The 21,804-nt window shown below is 41.4% G+C and overlaps 2 protein-coding genes across 4 annotated transcripts in view; one reads left to right on the forward strand and one right to left on the reverse strand.

Moving 5' to 3' along the window:
* Nucleotides 1-4,847, forward strand: part of TMPRSS6 (transmembrane serine protease 6) — a 56,334-nt gene extending 51,487 nt beyond the window's left edge. For both annotated transcript variants that reach the window (XM_070756183.1, XM_070756184.1), the window contains 3 exons: nt 327-598; nt 2,509-2,645; nt 3,337-4,847. In XM_070756183.1, the coding sequence (XP_070612284.1) occupies nt 327-598; nt 2,509-2,645; nt 3,337-3,498 (571 nt within the window). In that variant the 3' untranslated portion in view covers nt 3,499-4,847. The remainder of the gene's footprint in view (nt 1-326; nt 599-2,508; nt 2,646-3,336) is intronic.
* KCTD17 (potassium channel tetramerization domain containing 17) overlaps nt 1-21,804 on the reverse strand; it is a 227,519-nt gene that overhangs the window by 169,280 nt on the left and 36,435 nt on the right. The window contains exons 5-6 of one of the 2 annotated variants that reach the window (XM_070756187.1): nt 19,436-19,561; nt 18,385-18,578 (exon numbers count right to left, since the gene is read on the reverse strand). In XM_070756187.1, coding sequence (XP_070612288.1) covers nt 18,390-18,578; nt 19,436-19,561 — 315 coding nt within the window. In that variant the 3' untranslated portion in view covers nt 18,385-18,389. Of the gene's footprint in view, nt 1-17,336; nt 18,579-19,435; nt 19,562-21,804 lie in introns of those variants that run through there. The other variant, XM_070756186.1, reaches the window with a different exon arrangement.

A 21,804-nucleotide genomic window follows, 5' to 3' on the forward strand; every position in this document is an offset into this window, starting at 1 on the left:
AAATAAATAAATATTGAACTAAAATAGTTGTAGCAAGGTACTAGTAAGATGCTAGTTTATTGTATGTATAGTATAGACAGTAGTAGTAGTATAAAGAAGTAAATATATTTTTCCACAACTTCCTACCACTGCTGTGTTTCATTGAAGACTTCAACTCCATTTCTACTGGTCTGTGGCTGGTTGGCTGGTTGGGCACAAACAGGCTAGTTTCCGCAAATGCAAGCTCTGATAAAGCCTTTGAGCTGTACTTGGGAGCTGGGCAAATGAAGCGATCAAGAGAAAAAACCCAAGTTGCTTACACTATTTCCCTCTCTTTTCTTCTACAGTCACGTTTCCCCCACAGTCTGGACGGTATACCTGGGCAAGCACTTTCTGAATGTCACTAGCCACAATGAGGTGTCCTTCAAAGTGAACCGCATCTTGCAGCATCCCTACTACGAAGAAGACAGCCACGACTATGACGTGGCTCTGTTGCAACTTGACCACCCAGTCATCTATTCTCCTTTTATCCAGCCCATCTGCTTGCCTGCCAGCTCCCATCTCTTTGAACCTGGCCTCTCGTGTTGGGTCACAGGCTGGGGTGCAGTCAAGGAAGGAGGTACAATATTTGGTTTGTGTGTCCTTAACGCCTCCCCTTCTTAATATTTATCAGGATGTATCAGGTGTAATTAAAGGATCAAAAAGGCACCCTAACCTTTTGCCAAAAAGAATGCGCCAAACTTATTAAAATTAGTTGCTGAAAGCAAATTCAGCCTTATAGGAATACTACATGTGTGCTAAACTCAGGCCAAGCAATTGCACGGGCTTTGCAGCAAGATATTAAGCTCCCTCTGGTGGATCCTTGCATAAATCATGCAAATGTTACAGCATACATAGAATAGAATAGAATAGAATAGAGTAGAATAATTCCCTTAACACTGTCAGACTTTCTACTAAATCTGCACTTCTATTCTACTAGTTTTTCTCATCATTCCTATCACCCATTTCCTCCCATGTTGACTGTATGACAGTAACTTGTTGCTTATATCCTAAGATTTTTATTAATATTGCTTCTTCGTTGCTTATTTGACCCCTATGACAATCATTAAGTGTTGTACCAAGTGATTCTTGACAAATGTATATCTTATTTTATGGACGCTGAGAACATATGCACCTAGACAAACTCCTTGTGTGTCCAATCACACTTGGCCAATAAAATTCTATTCTATTCTATTCTATTCTAATAGAATTCTTTATCGGCCAAGTGTGATTAGACACACAAGGAATTTGTCTTGGTGCAGATGCTCTCAGCGTACATAAAATAAAATATACATTTGTCAAGAATCATGTGGTACAACACTTAATGATTGTCATAGGGGTCAAATAAGCAATGAAGAAACAATCAATATTAATAAAAATCTTAGGATACAAGCAACAAGTTACAGTCATATAGTTCTAAGTGGGAGGAAAAGGATGATAGGAATGAAGAGAAAAAACTAGTAGAAATAGAAGTGCAGACTTAGTAAATAGTTTGACAGCGTTGAGGGAATTATTTGTTTAGTAGAGTGATGGCGTTCAGGAAAAAAATGTTCTTGTGTCTAGTTATCTTGGTGTGCGGTGCTCTGTATCGACATTTTGAGGGTAGGAGTTGAAACAATTTGTGAAGGGTCAGTAAATATTTTCACAGCCCTCTTTTTGATTGCCATCCTCAGTTGGAGGCAGGTTGGCAGCAATTGTTTTTTCTGCAGTTCTGATTATCCTCTGAAGTCTGTGTCGGTCTTGTTGGGTTACAGAACCAAACCAGACAGTTATAGAGGTGTAGATGCCAGGGAGTTGAACTTCAAGATTTGTTCTCCTCCATAACTACATTAGGTTTGTTCAAGAGGTTCTTCCAAGCATCTGGAATGAAAGCTACTCATTCCAGAACAGCAGCTGCCAGAGGAATAACACCACTGGATTCAACCCATTCTGCTAAGCTCTAACAGGGTGTCTTATTTGCAAAACGGTACCAGTCCATTTCTTATTCAGTGGAGAATAGGCTCATGTTTTGCCCTCCCCAGGCTCCAAAGGCTTCCCTGGAGCTGGAGGAGGGTAAAAAAAACCCCTCCCCATATCCCTGGTGGCTCTCTGGAAGCCAAAAATGCCCTTCCAGGGCCTCTTTGTGAGCAAAAAATCAGCTGGCCAACATACACATTGTAGCTGAGCTAGGGCAACGGCTCGCATGCCAGCAAATATGGCTTGTGCCATAGGTTCGCCATCACTAGAATAGGATTTCATTCCAATTTACATACATCCTATAGCAAGGTTTCCCAACCTTGGCCATTTTAAAGACTTGTGGACTTCAACTCCCAGAATATCCCAGCCACCATATCTGGCTGGGGAATTCTGGGAGTTGAAGTCCATGCGCCATTAAGTTGCCAAGGTTAGGAAACTTTGCTATAGGATATGTCGAGATTGTAATTTCTTAGGAACAGGAAATGTCTTCTTCCTCTGGTCAGTTCTGCTAAGCTGCAGCTCCTGTCCCCATAGGTCCTACAAGCAAGATTTTGCAAAAAGTGGATGTGCAATTAGTCCAGCAAGACATCTGCAATGAAGCTTATCACTATCAGGTCTCTCCTAGAATGCTTTGTGCTGGCTACAACAATGGCAAAAAGGACTCCTGTCAGGTAAGCTTAAACCCTAGTTTCCATGACTTAGAAATAACTTTTCCCTCTCCTGTGAAGCTGCCTTATTTGCATGCAGTGTCACACACTGAGTGTTAGATTAGATTAAATTTATTGGATTTATATGCCGCCCCTCTCCGCGGACTCGGGGCGGCTCACAACAATGGCAAAAACAGTACATAGTAACAAATCTAATATTTAGCAACCTAAATTACAGTTTTAAGTTAAAAAGTCCATAAAAGCAACCCCAATATATATATAAAAAAACAAGCACACAATCAATCATAGACCAAAACTACATGGGCAAGGGGGAGATGTTTCAATTCCCCCATGCCTGATGGCAGAGGTGGGTTTTAAGGAGTTTACGAAAGGCAAGGAGAGTGGGGGCAATCCTAATCTCTGGGGGGAACTGGTTCCAGAGGGTCGGAGCTACCACAGAGAAGGCTCTTCCCCTGGGTCCCGCCAGACGACATTGTTTAGTCGACGGGTCCCGGAGAAGGCCAACTCTGTGGGACCTAACCGGTCACTGGGATTCATGCGTCAGAAGGTGGTCCCGGAGATATTCTGGTCCGGTGCCATGAAGGGCTTTATAGGTCATAACCAACACTTGTTGGTTGCAAAGCTCCATTACTCAGAGCTTTCTCTTTTCTGCATTATTTTTTGCTCTAACTGCTCTTTGGTTTCATTTTCCTAGGGAGATTCTGGAGGACCTCTTGTTTGCCAGGAAGCCAGTGGCAAATGGTTTCAAGCTGGTGTGGTGAGCTGGGGAATGGGCTGTGCACGTCCCAATAACTATGGAGTGTACACCAGAATTACTAGTGTAAAGGAATGGATGAAACAAACTATGTCGAACTGAGCATCATTCTAAATCCCTCCTTAGGTTACAAGGGAACACTGTTGAGACACCTTTAGTCCTTGTCCCGTTGTTTCAAATAGCCAAAACCATCTTAAAACCTGGTTCCTGTTGCACCTGATATTCAAGGATGTTTTAGTGTGTGGAGAAACCTAAGAAGGCCATTGAAGAAAGATTGTTCAAAATAAATATCAAATTTGAGATGCTGCTCCAATAAGACAAGAGAGAGGTAATGGTCAGAGATGGGTTCCTACCAGTTCTTTAGAATCGTTAGTAAACAGGTGATGATGTCACAGAGTCGGTTCTGTTGCTGCCAGTCTGCGGGCACCACCATCTTGGATTTTGTTTCAGCGCAGGAGCTATTTTTTTACTGCTGTGGGCGGGTGGGTGGGCGGGCCTGGCACAACCCTGAGCAAATCAGCAACGAAAGGATCCACAACCCATCCCTGGATATGGTGTCCTCCTTCAAAAGGTATTGACTGTAGACTGGTCCTTAGATTAGTTTGGACGTAGAATCCAAATCATTAGGCAAGTTGATTCTCTTCAATGTAAAAATTAGAAGCCCATCCAGGTTTTCTTGTATTATTTAAAAATCAATTCCCAAATGGTAGTGATCAAAACACTGAGAAATGGGAGGAGCTTGTGGAATATTAAGGGAAGAGGATCAGGTGAATTTTGTATTACGACTTACATGACACATGTCTTATCTACGTGCTGATTATTTGAAAAAAAAAATGCATGGATTTTCCCACTGCCAAGATTATTGGAGTTTTTCAATGGATGTATTTGGAAAGAAACCCGCAATGAGAAGAATACAAATGAATTTCAAGATCACATGCATATCCAACAGTAGTCACCCACCTACTGCAGCTTTGCCTCAAACTACAATGGTACCTCTACCTAAGAACGCCTCTACTTACGAACTTTTCTAGATAAGAACTGGGTGTTCAAGATTTTTTTGCCTCTTCTCAAGAACCAATTTTCCACTTACAAACCTGAGTCTCCAAAACGGTAACCAGAAAAGGCAGGGAGAAGCCTCCATGTGGCCTCTCTAGGAATCTCGTAGGAGGAAACAGGACTGGAAAAGGTGGGGAGAAGCCTCCATGTGGCCTCTCTAGGAATCTCATGCTTCCACCCTCCCTGTGGTTTCCCCAATCACACACATTATTTGCTTTTACATTGATTCTTATGGGAAAAATTGCTTCTTCTTACAAACTTTTCTACTTAAGAACCTGGTCACGGAACGAATTAAGTTCGTAAGTAGAGGTACCACTGTACTGTGAGGATGAGGTAGGAGACGCCTCTTAATTTAAGACTGGCAATAAAAATCCTTAAAATGCCAAATTAGAAAACGGAGATGGTTGTCCCATGTGTTTATATCACTGGCCTTGCACAAAATAGCCTTTCCTTGGCCAACTGATCCACCATCACGACAGTACATGATATCTGACAGCCATTTCCTTTGGTTCTCCAGAACACAAATGGGCAGCCAGATCAAAACAACCTGCGTCTACTTTAAGGCGTCCATGTAGATTGATTCCCCTTGCAAAATTAAGATTCTCTGCCTTGCATGAGATAATTTCATCGATCTGGACTGAAGAGCAAAGCTGTTTTGCAGTCAAAATGTTTACTGCAAATTTAAATAAGATTTCAGGCACTTTAGATCATTTGACAGCAAAAGAGAAATTCTGTCAATAAATGCAAGGGACCTTGTAAATAAATAACCTCAGCTTATGTTCAGAGCTCTAGCTTTGTACAGAAATTATAGTGAAACTATTCTGAAAATGATATAAACATGCTTCAGAGGTTTCCAATGCTAATGTGTCTCTTGCCAACAAGAGGATTATTTGTCGCACAGCATAAAATTTTTTTTTTTTTTAACTTGCACAATTATGGTATATTTGTCCTTAGCAAAAACGGCCGAGCCCCATCAACACGGGCATACTCGTTACAATGATACACAAGAGGACCTTATTAAATTGGCAATTTGCTTTTTCTAGAAGTATCATCCTAGGATATTTCCCCATGTTTTGTTTAAGCTGCTAGCAACTGTCATGTGCTTATTCGTAATAATAACAGCAATAGCAATAGCATTTAGATTTGTATACCACATCACAGTGCTTTACAGCAGTGATTTTTAACCTTTTTTGAGCCGTGGCACATTTTTTACATTTATGAAACCCTGGGGCACATTGAGCGGGGCGGGGGGGGGGAGGGCTAAAAAAAGTTTGGAAAAAAAATTCTCTCTCTCTCTCTTCCTCCCTTTCGCTCTATTTCTCTCTCCCTCTTTCTCTCCCTTCCTTCCTCTTTCTTTCTCTCTCTCCATCCCTCTTTCTTTCTCTTCCTTCCTCTTTTTGCTCTCTTTCTCTCTCTCTCCTTCCCTCACTCTTTCTCTCTCTCTCTTGCTTTCTTTCTCTCTTGCTTTCTTTCTCTTGTTCTTTCTCTCTTGCTTTCTTTCTCTCTCTCTTGTTCTCTTTCTCTCGCTCGCTCTTTCTCTTGCTTGCTTTCTCTTTCTCTCTCTCTTGCTTTCTTTCTTTCTCTGAGCTTCGTGGCACACCTGACCATGTCTCACGGCACACTAGTGTGCCGCGGCACACTGGTTGAAAAACACTGCTTTACAGCACTCTCTAAGCGGTTTATAGAGAGTAAGCATATTGCCCCCAACAATCTGGGTTCTCATTTTACCGACCTTGGAAGGATGGAAGGGTCAGTCAACCTTGAGCCTACTGAGATTCGATCTGCCAAATTGCTGGCAGCCAATGATCAGCAGAAGTAACTTACAGTACTGCACTCTAACCACTGCAACACTGAGGCTCTATAGCATTTATGTTTTAATTAACAATGTTTAATAATTTATTAATGTTTAATTAATAAATGTTTATTAATAAATAATAATTGTTTTTATAATAATAAATAATAACAATAACAATAACAATAATAATAATAATAATGGTAGTAGTAGTAGTAGTAATAAATGAAGGAGGGGTCAATATATTCGCAAAAGCACCCTGAAGACAGAACAAGAAGAAATGGATGGAAACTAATCAAGTAGAACCAACTTAGAACTAGGAAGAAATTTCCTGACAATTAGAACAATAAATCTGTGGAACAACAAGAAATTGTGGAGATTTTTAAGAAGAGATTGGAGAACCGTTTTTGGAAATGGTATAGGATCTCCTGCTTGAGGGGGTTGGACTAGATGAGCTCCAGGGTCCCTTCCAACTGTTATTCTGTAAATCCCAAACTTGGTTTCAGCACTACCGTAATTAAAAACACGCTTCTTGTGATATATTCTGGTTACAGACATTTGATAAATAAACACAATTACGGTGCCATCAGAAACCGCTCATAGCATGCTGAGCTAGTCCAAATTGATTTGGTATTGAAGGGGGCCAAATCTTTTAAGAACTTCTTCTTTCCACCAGAGGGCAGAAAGAACACACAAACTCAAAACCAGCAACTATTTTGTTATTCGTCCATGACCTATAGGTTTGAATCAATAGCCCATTAGAGTGCTTTTTTTAAAAAAATACAGATAGTGTTCCTAGTTCCTTCTTCAATCACAAAATCGAATTCATGTTTTCAAAGAAGTGAATAGTTGCACATGAAAGGCTGAGTTCATACTTGGAACATTTTTCTTCTTCTCTACATGGCAATGCCTTTAAAAACAACTTTTAAATGCTTCAGAGGCTAAAACTGTGCATGTTTTGGTAAAGGTTTAGATTCCAATCAATAAAATTATGGCTGATATTGAATACCATACTAAGTCATGAAGGGGTGGGCTGCTGGGGGTTCGCACAGGTTTGGGGGAACCTCTAATCAAGATTCTGTGCAGTTCGGAGAATCCCCAAATCCCACTCCTGTGGCTGGCCTTGCCTATCCTGCTCTCCCCTGCCAGGAGTCTCCACGCGGCTCATTTTGGATGCAGGTAATTGCGAGGTGCATGCAGAGACTTGGGGAGGGCAAAAAAACAGGAAACAGGCCTATCGGAAGTTCCAGGCCTGTTTCCAGCCTTCGGTGTGCCTCCGGGGCCTAGGGAAGCCATTTTCACCATCCTGGAGACTTGGCAAAAGTCTCCGGAGCCTGGGGAGGACAAAAAAACCACCGCAATGGTGCAGGAAGCTGACTAGGCCATGCTCACGCAGCATCTGGGCAGAGAACCCCTTGCTAAAAATTTTGAAGCCCACCCCTGACATGGTTTCCTTCACTGAAATAATAATAATAATTTATTAGATTTGTATGCTGCCCCTCTCCAAAGACTCGGGGCGGCTCACAAAAAATAATAAAAAACAATATAACAGTGAACAAATCTAATATTAAAAGAAAAAGATATATAAAACCCCAGCTATTAAAACCATACAACACATGCATACCAAACATAAAATATAAAAGCCTGGGGGAGGTGTCTCAGTTCCCCCATGCCTGGCGACATAGGTGGGTCTTGAGTAATTTGTGAAAGACAAGGAGGGTGGGGACCGTTCTAATCTCCGGGGGGGGGGAGTTGATTCCAGAGGGCCAGGGCCGCCACAGAGAAGGCTCTTCCCCTGGGGCCCACCAAACGACATTGTTTGGTCGACGGGATCCGGAGAAGGCCAACTCTGTGGGACCTTATCGGCCGCTGGGATTCATGCGGTAGAAGGCGGTTCCGGAGGTACTCTGGTCCAATGCCATGTAGGGCTTTAAAGGTCATTACCAACACTTTGAATTGTGACCGGAAACTGATCGGCAGCCAGTTTATATTTAGTAAATAAGTAAATTAGTAAATTTAGTAAACAAATATTTAGTAAATAAATTCCAGTTAGTTGTTAACTATTTGGAACACCCATTTCATTTAGTGCGTTTCCTGAACACAACCTAAGGTTTCTCAGCCATATGAATGCAGTGTTAAGATTCAAGGAAAATAAATTTCATGAATTCATACTTTCTCTTGAATATGAGAAGCTGAAAAAATAGATCTCCTTGCTCTTTATATATATTTATGGAATGTTACAAGTCTGAAAGCTGTATCCTAATCTGAGGCCCCCTTAACATAAAAAGCAGCCCTCAAGATCCACAACCTGAGGCCCAACTAGCAGTAGTTCTTCTTGTTGGAAAAAGGCCCGACTGACACCAAGGAGAAGCAGGCCAAATCTCCATTTGCTTGGGTTTCCACCTTTTAACTGCTCTCCTCTTCCTTCTCCTTCCTCCAGAATCTTAATTTATCTTTCTAGCAGAATAAATCTGTTGGGGAAGTCAAATGCCATTACGGAAGGACGTGTTTCCTACGTACATTCTGATGAGTACATATTCTCCAAAGGCGCGAGAAAATGAGACGTAGTAATGAGATAGTGAAATTTATTCAAGAGTTTTTACACAGCATCCTTGGACACAATTCAAAAATTGCTGTCTCAAATTAACAGAATTATGGATATCTTTGTAAGTAAACACGTGGCTTTATACTAGAAGTAATCTATGTCCTGTTGATTTACATCAATGGCTATGGGATTTCCTGGACCACAGAAATGAAACATGTACATGGGGGGCTGCGTGTGCATGCAGAAACACATGCATTCACGTGTATCGAAGGGTAGATGCTCATCCATTACAGTATTGTTACTAACCCTCGAGTATCACAAGGAAGAAGGGCTATAGGGAAGAATCTATGTGCTTCCCTTCATCCTGACCTTTTGGGATGGAGAAAATGTGAGTAAGAAAAGTATTTGGATAATTGCAGCTACAGTTCTGCATTTGTAAACCATCCCCAATCCCATAGAAATTTAACAAAATCATATACAGTGGTACCTCTACCTAAGAACGCCTCTACCTAAGAACTTTTGTAGATAAGAACCGGGTGTTCAAGATTTTTTTGCCTCTTCTTAAGAACCATTTTCCACTTACAAACCCGAGACCGGAAAAATTTCCCAGGAAATTTGAGAGCGGCACGAAGGCTTGGCCAGTTTCCTGCCATTCCCCCTGGGTTTCTCTCTCTGGCGCAGTGTATGGGAGGCAGCCTCGCGCTGGGCATATGGGAGGCGTGTGCTCCTCCTCGCTGGCTCAGAGTCCCTCTTTTTTTTTTAAGCGTTAAAGTTTTGGAATTTGTTTGCTTCTCCACCCCCCACCCAAATTCCGAGCTTTTATTTTCTTTCCGAATGGGTTTGCATGCATTATTTGCTTTTACATTGATTCCTATGGGAAAAATTGCTTCTACTTACAAACTTTTCTACTTAAGAACCTGGTCACGGAACGAATTAAGTTCTTAAAGTAGAGGTACCACTGTATTAGGTTGGAAGGGGTAGGATTAAAGAACAGATAATTCCATCTCCCCACTATATATTTTTGCTTCTAATGTCTATTCCATAAGGACATTTTTTTAAACTGGTATCTCCCAAAAGCCATACAGATAACAACCGCAAGATAAATAGAAGTGAAATTGATCGACCAGGTAAAAATCAAAACAAGGTTATTGCTGAGTCAAATCCGTTTTCTTCTCCCTAGTTGCATGCTAGAGGACATTTGTATATCTTTAAATAGCAATAGCACTTAGACTTATATATTGCTTCACGGCCCTCTTTACGCAGTTTTACAGAGTCAGCATATGGTCCCCAACAATCTGGGTCCTCATTTTACCCACATCAGAAGGATGGAAGGCTGAGTCAACCTTAGCCTGGTGAGAGTCGAACGGCCAAATTGCTGGCAGACGGTGATCAGAAGTAGCCTGCAGTACTGCATTCCAACCACTATACCACCGGGGCTCCGTAAAACTGCCTATATGGATATGTTTTCTTTTGGGCATGTCTTCCATGGAACGGTACACGTATAAAGAAAACAACACCAGCCCCTCTTCTCTAGGCTGTTCTCTTGGAGTTCCTGCCACCCACTCCCTCGCTCTGCTTACCAGATGGCAAATCTGGAAAAGCTCTAATGAATTCTAACAGGCCTGGGAAACCGGCGGCTGGAAAAATTGCTCCAGCAATAGGAGATTTGGAAGGAAAATGAAATATCTGTCATGTTGCAGTTTGCTTGCCTTTAGATTTTCATCGGGCACGTTTCAGCAGCAACTTCCATCATAGCTTGTTTTCATCAGATTGACGTAGGGGAGAATCAAACCAATGCAAAGTCTATCTTTTGGTACATATTATGGTGTCACAACATGTGTACAAAAGTGATGGGGCTTGCATCGAAAGATTGCACACAAGCACACACACATAAACACCCCACCCTACCCTCCAACACCTCTCTTGACTTTCCCCAGACGCTGCTGTATTTTGGTAAAATCTGGTGCAGTTGACACCAAGCCAATGTGATCTGCTTTCGGGAATAATAAAATCTTGTTCAAGAAGGACAACACTCTCCTCCTCAGTCTGCAGCAGGGGTCCCCAAACTTTTAAGACTTGTGGAATTGAAGTCCACAAAGTTGCCAAGTTTGAAGACCTCTGGTCTAAAGGCATAGGTTTATTTCTGGATCTGCTCCCAAGGAAGAATTGTTATTTGAACACGAGCCAATCTCCCCATCTAGAAGCATCTCTACTGAAGGAGAAACGCTCCAGCTGGTTTCTTTCTACAAAAGGGGATGTATTTTCTTGCAGCTAAAAATTGAACTCTTGAAAACACGATATGCAATGCCAAGAGCAAAGATGGAGGTACTGCATCTCTGCATGCTTCCTCTCTTTCGCACTGTTCCTGCATGCCAAAATGTTAGAACTCATTTCATAGAGATGGTTGTCCACAAAGAGCAAACAGGGATTGTCGGACATTCATTGTTCAAAGCTCCCGAGGTCCTTTACAGCAGTGTTTTTCAACCAGTGTGCCGCGGCACACTAGTGTGCCGCGAGACATGGTCAGTTGTGCCGCGAAGCTCAGCAAGAGAGAGAGAGAGAAAGAAAGCAAGAGAGGGAGAGAAAGAAAGCAAGAGAGAGAGAAAGAGAAAGAGAGAAAGAGAAAGAAAGCAAGAGAAAGAGAAAGAAAGCAAGAGAGAGAGAGAGAGAGAAAGCAAGAGAGGGAGAGAAAGAAGGCAAGAGAGAGAGAAAGAGAGAGTAAGAAAGCAAGAGAGAGAGAAAGAAAGCAAGAGAGAGAGAGAGAAAGAAAGTAAGAGAGAGAGAGAAAGAGAGGGAGGGAAGGCAAGAGAGAGAAAAAGAACAAAAAGGAAGGAAGGAAGAGAGAACGAAAGAGGGATGGAGAGAGAGAGGAAGGAAGGAAGAGAGAGAAAGAGGGAGAGAAATAGAGCGAAAGAGAGGAAGAGAGAGAATTTTTTTGTCCAAACTTTTTTTAGCCCGCCCCCCCCCCCCGTTCAATGTGCCCCATGATTTTGTATATGTAAAAAATGTGCCGTAGCTCAAAAAATGTTGAAAATCACTGCTTTACAGAACCTCATTTAGTCCCAACACTGAGCAAGGCTGAAACTTGCAAGACTAGAAAAAAGTTCTGTCTGTTTTACTTTGTTCTTCCCCCACCAGCTGTGAAAATCAATTTTGAGGGCCATGAACAAATTAGTTTCTGAAAGTAGACGCCACGTCTCCCAACAATAACACAAAGGTAAGGAAAGTAATCCAGTATTTTGCCAAACAGCAGAACATACAGCAATTAGAGGGTACGGCTTAGAAACTGGAAACTACAATATTTCATCTTATTCTAACAACTCACCTCATTAGGTGTTTTGCTTTTTTTTAAATAACAGTACAAAAATAAAGATTTAAAAGTTAACTTTAAAAAGAGAGAGACATTGATCATCGTTAGCATCATATCCTGAGACATCTGGTTTGTAACAGCTTAAAAAAACGGCAAGGAGGAACAAGGGCAGGAAACAGGAGAATTGAGGACAAAAACAAAATGAAGAGGATGCAAGAGAAAAGCTAAAAGCAGTAGCTAGAGAAGCAGCTGGTGGGCAGGGGGGAATCGGGGGAATACAGAGCACCAGTGGTCTCAAAGACTACCTGACCTTCAGGCCACAGCAGAGAGCCAAGATGTTCCTGCAGAGACAAAACATTAAGAAATCTTTTCTGCTAGAACCTCCCGTTGCAGATGACCAGAGAAAGAAAAATGCTTTGCAAGCTGAGCCTTAGGGATGCCTTGATCCTTCTTTCACAGCAAAAGACAAAACTCATCTACGTGTCAAGCCCATAATCCTTGGAAAAGGCCAATGTTGCTCAACAGCAAAGAATTTATACACTAAGCGGAGGGTAAATATGGGTACCCCTATACAAAAGACCAACAATAGTATTCTTCCTTTAGAATAGGGGCGTCAAATTTGTGGCGTCACAGCAGTGTCATGCGACGTATCTGGACTGGTTTCCCTTTCGCTAAACCGGGCGTGGGCCAGCGTGTGACGCATCCAGCCCATGGGCTGTGAGTTTGACAGCCTTGCTATAGAATGAGCCAGACGGTATTAGAAAACCTAAAATATGATTCCCATATTCTCTATTACGATTACAGATTAAATCAAGGGTTTTAAGAGTACCTAAATCAGTATTGGATTGTTGCTAATCTAATGGTACTCTAATCCAAAACCTGGTTTTTCTTGGGAATATGAAATTTAACTTTTTAGTCTTCAAGGTTATTAGCTTTGGAGAACAGGAACAGGAAATTAGATTTACAATGAAGGTCTTTTTATTTTAACAGGAAAGACATGACATTCTGAAGGGTTTTTTTCCTCCTTCATTCCATAAGCAAAGCTATAAAATATCTGACATTGTTTTCTGTGAGAGTCTACCTCCTTCCTAGTTTTGAACTGATATTCCAGAACGCAAAGGAAGAAAGGAAATTCTAATAAGTGTATGAACAGTATATACATTAGACTACAGATCTTTGCAGGCGAATATGTTCTCTTTTTAATGTATCAGGATGGGGTGAATATTCTGTCCACATTGTAAAAAAGAAAAAAAAAACTTTCACAGTAAGTTCATTATAGTTTTCCTACAGTGAAATGTAACATGGCTGTCTCCTAGTTCTTCTTATCAGTTATCTTCTGTAATTTTTAAAATGCTTTTGGCCAAGAGATGCAAGCGAGGTTCACACTGTTTTATAAAGAAAGACACAGAGTTCTACAGGGAAACCCCACAGATTGTCTTCCAAGTGGGCACTATCCCTGGGGGCAGCCAAAGGGGCTATTCTTCTCAGTGAGTGGCCCAGAGCTCCCTAAAGGGCATCCTTGTTCTAGGTCTCATGGGGAAGTCCGATGCAAGCTTTTATCTACCTGGTGAGTATGGATAATGTGCATTTATAGTTCTGAGAAATTATCCCAAGAAAAGTAGAGTCTGAATTCTTCTATTCTGCTCAGGTAGGTTTTTGACTGGTCATCTAACATGTAGGATGTGGCAATCCTTTTTAACTAAATCCTGGAACTGGGGCAGAATAAAAGGATTACAATTTGGTTCTAGTAAAAAGTGGCCATAAAGCAAAGGATTCATGTACAGAGTAATGACAATCAACTTTTCTTTCCAGGGTGTGTCCTTACCTCCAACTGACCGAAATTACCATATATACACACCCAATATTAGGCCCAATTTGAATTTAGAATTACATTCCTGTTTGTCAGCCACCATTACTTCCTTGAGGCAATTACTTCCTACCTGCCTTACCTCTGGGCTAAGAATCTACCATGAAAGCAGCAGCCTTAGCTAGTTGTTCATAACTTGTGTGAGCTTCTCCTTTTCCCCGTTGGATTTATTGACATAATTTGGATTCAGTTTTCTCATAATCACAGAGTAAAACCTTGGCCGTGACTGAAGTAGCACAAGTATACTGGGAAAGTGATTTGAGTTAGCTGATACATAGACAATTGGTATTTCAGTTGAATGTATACATTTTGTAGAAGGCAAATGACCTCTTCCAATAATCCTAATGATAATAAATTTAATAAACTATATGATAAATATTTAGTTTAATAAATATATCCATCCAAAACCAAGGTTGCTTGGAATTTCAAGAGGATGAATGCGTACACTAAAGCAATGAATAACAAGGAATGATGAAAAGATTAAAAGTACCAAGAAGTGCCACTTGTAAAGTACTAGAGAGCCAGTTTGGTCTAGTGGCAAAATGGGTGAGCAGTCTCAAAATGGGTGAGCAGTGTGGTCGGGCAGTAGGAAAAGCAAGTAGGATGCTTAGCTGCATAGCTAGAGGTATAACAAGCAGGAAGAGGGAGACTGTGATCCCCTTATATAGAGCTCTGGTGAGACCACATTTGGAATACTGTGTTCAGTTCTGGAGACCTCACCTACAAAAAGATATTGACAAAATTGAACGGGTCCAAAGACGGGCTACAAGAATGGTGGAAGGTCTTAAGCATAAAACGTATCAGGAAAGACTTAATTAATTCAATCTGTATAGTCTGGAGGACAGAAGGAAAAGGGGGGACATGATCGAAACATTTAAATATGTTAAAGGGTTAAATAGAGTCCAGGAGGGAAGTGTTTTTAATAGGAAAGTGAACACAAGAACAAGGAGACACAATCTGAAGTTAGTTGGGGGAAAGATCAAAGGCAACGTGAGAAAATATTATTTTACTGAAAGAGTAGTAGATCCTTGGAACAAACTTCCAGCAGACGTGGTTGGTAAATCCACAGTAACTGAATTTAAACCTGCCTGGGATAAACATATATCCATCCTAAGATAAAATACAGAAAATAGTATACGGGCAGACTAGATGGATCATGAGGTCTTTTTCTGCCGTCAGTCTTCTATGTTTCTATGGCTAAGGCACCCAGGCTAAAAACCCAGGAAACTATAAATTCTAGTTCTACCTTAGACATAAAAGCTGACTGGGTGATTTTGGGGCAGTCATTCTTTCTCAGACCAAGATTATTGTTGGGAAACAACAATGAGGAAGGAGTATTATTCGCTGCTTTATAGTTATTTATAATAATATTATAATATAATTTATAATATAATTTATAATAATAATGAAATAAAAAAGAATCTTCCACAATCTTCCACATTTGGAAATTGTAACCATATTTATAACAGGATTGATTAAAAATAGCTGACTAAGGTGTAAGACTATAAATGCTGTGAAACAGAAGATCTCTGAGTGAAGAGTTAATGCCAAGAGTGCAGGAAGAGTTTAAGAGCTTATTTATTAGATTTCATTTGATACTTTTGCCTCATACTTCTCTGTTTTTTCCATGCTAGGAAATCAAGTCAAGGACCTTCAAAACAACTTCAGCAACTGATAATTTATTTAGATAACATCTCTGCTTCTGTTATTTGGGGAAATTGGATTGATCAGCAACGTGTGCCTCTATTTAGCTGTGTTAGAATTGAGAAATATACTAAATGAACAACTATAGTCAAGCTTTTTAATATTGCATACTGTTGCATTATGCTGTCACAAATATCCTAAGAGGGGAAAGCGTAAATTCTGCCTTTTCCCTCACAAAGGTGGTGGTTCTTATAGCTGGGAACATATTTGCTTTGTGTTGGGGGATCCCCCATTTTCCTATCTTCGGGGATCAGGGATTTGTGGGTCCATCTTTCACATCTTTGTGAAATGAAAATCAATTTCTGTCACAGGGACATTCACAGTAGAGGTATGAGACATTCTAGTCTGGGGGGAAATTATGAGGTTTCAAGAGCATGGAGGAGTCATCCTCACAATTCTTTTCTACTTCAAGAATATGACTGAATGTCTTTGAATATTGAGGGAGGGAAAGATTCTGGGTTCTTGGGCCCAAGAGATTTGCAGCCTTTCTTGAAATGTGCAGGAAAATCTGATTATTATTATTATTATTATTATTATTATTATTATTATTATTATTATTATTATTATTATTTGTTTTTGGAAGCACCTGGTGGTTTGGGGGACTAGCCAGTCCTGAGGGGAGATACCTGAGTACATTGAACAGTGGGAGTTGGCAACTGGGAAGTCCTGGTTTTTAAGATATAGGATGAGAAGATGAGCTATACCCTTAGCCTATTTTGTCTCCCAATTTGCCCCAAGGCATGTGGTTACCTTATGGGGTCCCACCAAGTATGGGGCTGCATAGTGTGTGGTCACTGACTCAGGAGACATCTTGGGAGAGAAAACAAGGCAAAGCACTGATGTGCCACTGAAGGCCAGCCCTTGTTTGACCCCAGCCATTGGGGAGATACTTCCACAAACAATACACGGCTATTGCTGTCCATGGCAGAGTTTATAGGAACAAATGGAAAAGAGAAGGGCCAAAAAGGAAGGGGGGAAGGAGGGGACACTGGAGCTGGAAAAACAGCCAAGGTAGAGGGAGTGTATGATAGAGTTGAGACGTAATGTACTTCCTGAGGCAGGCAGGACTCAAACAGGAAATGAGACAGTCTTCCCAGCAGAAGCATTAGCAAAACCCACTGCTGTCCAGGAAAGAGATACAATGGTACCTCTAACTAAGAACGCCTCTACTTATGAACTTTACTAGATAAGAACTGGGTGTTCAAATTTTTTTTTGTCTCTTCTCAAGAACCATTTTCCTCTTACAAACCCGAGCCTCCGAAACTGTAACCGGAAAAGGCAGGGAGAAGCCTCCATGGGTCTTCTCTAGGAATCTCCTGGGAAGAAACAGGGCCGGAAAAGGCGGGGAGAAGCCTCTGTGCGGCCTCTCTAGGAATTTCCTGGGAGGAAACAGGGCCTCCACCTGTGGTTTCCCCAATCGCTCACATTATTTGCTTTTACATTGAGTCCTATGGGGAAAATTGCTTCTTCTTACAAACCTTTCTACTGAAGAGCCTGGCCATGGAACGAATTAAGTTCGTAAGTAGAGGTACCACTGTACATTACATTACGCAACATTCTGGTTTCCGGGTAATAGGAAGATTGACAAGAAACAGGAGGTGCCTTGATAAAGTTGAGTAACGAAGATAGTAAGAAAATGCAGATTGCGAAACTTACCCTCAGCAAAGACAGATTGATTTTTTTTTCCAACGCAATACGAAACTTTGGTTTTTCTTTTAGATCACAACATAAGTAACAACATATTGTTGGTGATGGGAGGATGTGCAGCTGCCAAAAGCGTAGCACACAACCAAATTTAGTTTCTAGCTTCTCCAGTTAATGATATCTCAAAGAACAGAGGTAGAAAAGACTTTTGTATGAGACCCTGGAAAAGTACTACCCATAAGAAAAAGATACAGCCAAGTCAGAATGCTCACACTCCATCTCATTTTTTTGAAAAAGGCTGCTTTGTATGTTTGGAAATCATTTAACAGCCCTTCTTCTCCTGCCTCTAATCTTCTAGTGTGATACGCCATTTCTCAGAATCATGAGGCTTATTCTGGAAGACAAATTCAAAATGGTCTCAGTCCAGATACCTATATCTCAAAAAATATATATTTCTTAAAATAAATCCAAGAAAAAGGAAGGTGCCAGGTGAGTCACAGACAAAAGCCGTGACGATGGTGTGTTGTCTTTATCAAAACAGAATGGGGAAAGAGAGGCCCAAAGGGAAAAGTCTAAACTAGCCTACAATGCAGGATTCTTGGCTCGTGGAAGAAAAGACAGGATTGGAAGAAAGATCAAAGATTAAAAAAAAATTAACGAGAAAAGGAGAAGGAGTGCAAAATGGAAAGAGCAGAAAGCAAAAGGCCGCTAAAAGGTCACAAGGGGAAAAAAGAATTAGTGGGATCTTGGGTTGATGGAGCGTGCTACAAATTTAGTATTAAAATAGTTTAGACCAGTGGTTCCCAATGTGGGGCCCACGCCCCATAGGGGGGCAATTTGATTTTTAATGGGGACAACCTTGTTTAAACCAAGTTAATGGCCTTTAAGGCTTCCTCCGCGTGAGTAGGAGTTCATTTTTTGAAAACTAAAAATTATATTCCCAGGAGGCGGGGCATCAGGATTTTAGAGATGCTTAGGTAGGGCATGGCCCAAAAAACCCAGGTTGGGAACCACTGGTTTAGACCAAAGTGCAACAGCTGTCAAATGCACAGTTTCCTCCCATCTCTCACCAGCCTTAAGCTTCTGTATATTGCTTGATGCCCACACAGGCATTCCATGCACCCTCTTTTGAAGCTTCTCCACCATCGGCTTGCACTGGTGGTGCCTCCTCCTGCCCCTCAACCCCTTGCAGCTGCAGTTCCTCGTCATTCTGCTGTTCTTGTTCGGGGTCTTCCTCGGGATTCTGTGTTGCAGCTGGCGGCACCTAAGGAAGGAACAACAGAAATAGGAATATCACCAGCTCTTTTGTAAAGGGACAGAGCTCCAGCTTTGGGTTTTGTTAACTGGGATAGCATAAAGGCGGACATAATAATTTTAAGACCAGGAAATAAAAGAATGATAGAGTTGGAAGGGACCTTGGAAGTCTTCTAATCCAGTGATTTTCAACCTTTTTTGAGCCACGGCACATTTTTTACATTTACAAAATCCTGGGGCACACCACCAACCAAAATGACACAAAATGGCACTCTAATACAGTGTTTCCCAACCTTGGCAACTTGAAAAAATTTGGACTTCAACTCCCAGAATTCCCCAGTCAGCGAATGCTGGCTGGGGAATTCTGGGAGTTGAAGTCCAAATATCTTCAAGTTGCCAAGGTTGGGAAACACTGATATAGATACATAAACACATTATGTGATTAATATTTCGTCAATGAAGAACTTGGGACTAATTGCCTCACTCAGAATATCCCTCACTCTAGAATATCAGGTAACAGAAAAGCAAGCAGGACAATACCATGCAGATGTAAGCAAAATGCTTGCAATTCTGAAGAACTACAATTTTATTTGAATTTTGGATTATCATATTTATGAAAGCAAATAGATATCAAAAATGTAATTCTGCTCCATCTTGCCTTGTAAAGAGTTTTCACTCACTCCAATAATAATATTTTTAAATGACAGAAAAAACGGACCATTGGCTTAGAAATAAACATTTCTAAAACTAGGCTGGAGTTGATAGGGAACAACAAAGAGCAAGCCTTAGCCCATTTGCCATTTGATAGCGGAAAAGAGTTTAGAACATAAATCATTTAAATTTCAGGATGTTAAGGACTGTTCTAACCTTAAGCTTCCGGCTGGGCTCGGGACAGAGGCCACTGGGTGAGCTGCACAGTTCCTTCGAGACGACACACAGGAATTCTGATTGATCCTCACTCCCATAGTTATAGGATGACCCAATATTCACCAACTGTAGAAAAATGATGAATGAGGGCTTGTTATGATGCAAAATTTGAGAACATTTCTGGTCTGAAAAGGGCAAATATTACAATTGGTGGGTTTATTTATTTATTTTATTTTTTATTTATTTATTGGATTTGTATGCTACCCCTCTCCGTAGACTAGGGGCGGCTAACAACAATGATAAAAACAGCATGTAACAATCCAATCCAATCCTAAAATAACTAAAAAAAAAACCCTTATTATAAAAACCAAAAATACATACAGGCATACCATGCGTAAATTGTAAAGGCCTAGGGGGAAAGAATATCTCAGTTCCCCATGCCTGACGGCAGAGGTGGGTTTTAAGAAGTTTACGAAAGGCGAGGAGGGTGGGGGCAATTCTAATCTCTGGGGGGAGTTGGTTCCAAAGGGCCGGGGCCACCACAGAGAAGGCTCTTCCCCTGGGTCCTGCCAGACGACATTGTTTAGTTGACAGGACCTGGAGAAGGCCAACTCTGTGGGACCTAACTGGTCGCTGGGATTCGTGCAGCAGAAGGCGGTCCCTGAGATAATCTGGTCCGGTGCCATGAAGGGCTTTATTGGTCATAACCAACACTTTGAATTGTGACCAGAAATTGATTGGCAACCAATGCAGACTGCAGAGTGTTGGTGTAACATGGGCATATTTGGGGAAGCCCATGACTGCTCTCGCAGCTGCATTCTGCATGATCTGAAGTTTCCAAACACTTTTCAAAGGTAGCCCCATGTAGAGAGCATTGCAGTAGTCGAGCCTCGAGGTGATGAGGGCATGAGTGACTGTGAGCAGTGACTCCTGGTCCAAATAGGGTTGCTCCCGATTCAGCCTAGTTCTAAGAACCAGTAATGCTGCTGGCGGGAGGCTCCGCGCACCCACCTGGGATGCTTCTGCACATGCGCAGTAGCATCACATGTGCACGCAAGCACGCACACAAACTGGTAGTAAAGAGCTTCAGAACACACTACTGGTTCATTTGTCCTCCACAGTGGTCTTTATATGACAAGAAGCAAAAGAAATGTTAACCGTGTTTTTCAACAGAGCCAGAAAAGATTCAATCTGTCAAAATATTTTTATCACGCCATAGAAAGAGCTTGCTAGTACTATGTATATAACTAGTTGGGTTTGCCAATATATAACACAAACCAACAATGTATGCTTACATGCATTAGAGCACTATTGCTTTAAGAGCTAATATTACAGATTGCCATAAGAGGGAGCCAAAAGCATGATTCGCTCTCTCTCTCAGCTATTCTCTGCTAGTGTGTTTTTGTGACTATGTTGTAGAACCAAAACAGGAAATAAAGCCACGGGCCAGGAAGGAGTCTCTGTGATGTCAAAGCCCCGCCCCCGGAATCCCAGCCTGGGCGGCAAGCAAATTGGATTCCCCGCCTCCTTTTGCTTGCAACGCCATTCCCGAGGCGGGGAAATTTTGGGCTCGGAGGTGGCGCGGCTCTCTCCCCCTGTTGCTGCTGCACCTGTGGAGGTAGCAAAATTGCACCCGTGTTTCGGGGAGGTTTACCTGCAGTTCCGTGCGTGATTTTGCTTCCCCCACAGGTGCAACAGCAAAATCATGCTGGTCCCGCAAGAACGTACGAGCCGTGGCGGTGAGTGCAATTTAGGGTTCCGGCTCGTAGCCCACCGCTTGTTATAGACTGATGTAATTGTATATGACTAGGATTGTTCTTGACTAAGATATTTGCCAAAGTAATTTTGTATACTGAATGTATCTGGATTGTATTACTGAATTATTACTAGTATATCTGGGTTATCAGCTAGCTTTCTGCAAAACCTCCATGTTTCCTCTGTCTATGTGTATCTTTGACTACTAAGAGATTACTCTGCATACTCCTTAACATTTAACAGAGCTAAGGAATATTTCCCCTTGATCTCGAATTAAGTTTGGAATGTTCTAGGACCTGAAAAATCTATAAATCTTAAGCTTATATAGTCTAAGAATTGGGAGTATAGTGTTCCCTCGATTTTCGCGGGGGATGCGTTCCGAGACCGCCTGCAAAAGTCGAATTTCCGCAAAGTAGAGATGCGGAAGTAAATACACTATTTTTGACTATGAACAGTATCACAAGCCTTCCCGTAACACTTTAAACCCCTAAATTACAATTTCCCATTCCCTTAGCAACCATTTAGATTATTACTGACCATGTTTATTTATTAAAGTTTATTTTTAAAAAATGTTTTTTAAAGGCAGACGAAAGTTTGGCAATGACATATGACGT

Source organism: Erythrolamprus reginae, chromosome 6 (genome assembly GCF_031021105.1).
Source record: "Erythrolamprus reginae isolate rEryReg1 chromosome 6, rEryReg1.hap1, whole genome shotgun sequence".
In the NCBI taxonomy this organism is placed as follows: Eukaryota; Metazoa; Chordata; class Lepidosauria; order Squamata; family Dipsadidae; genus Erythrolamprus; species Erythrolamprus reginae.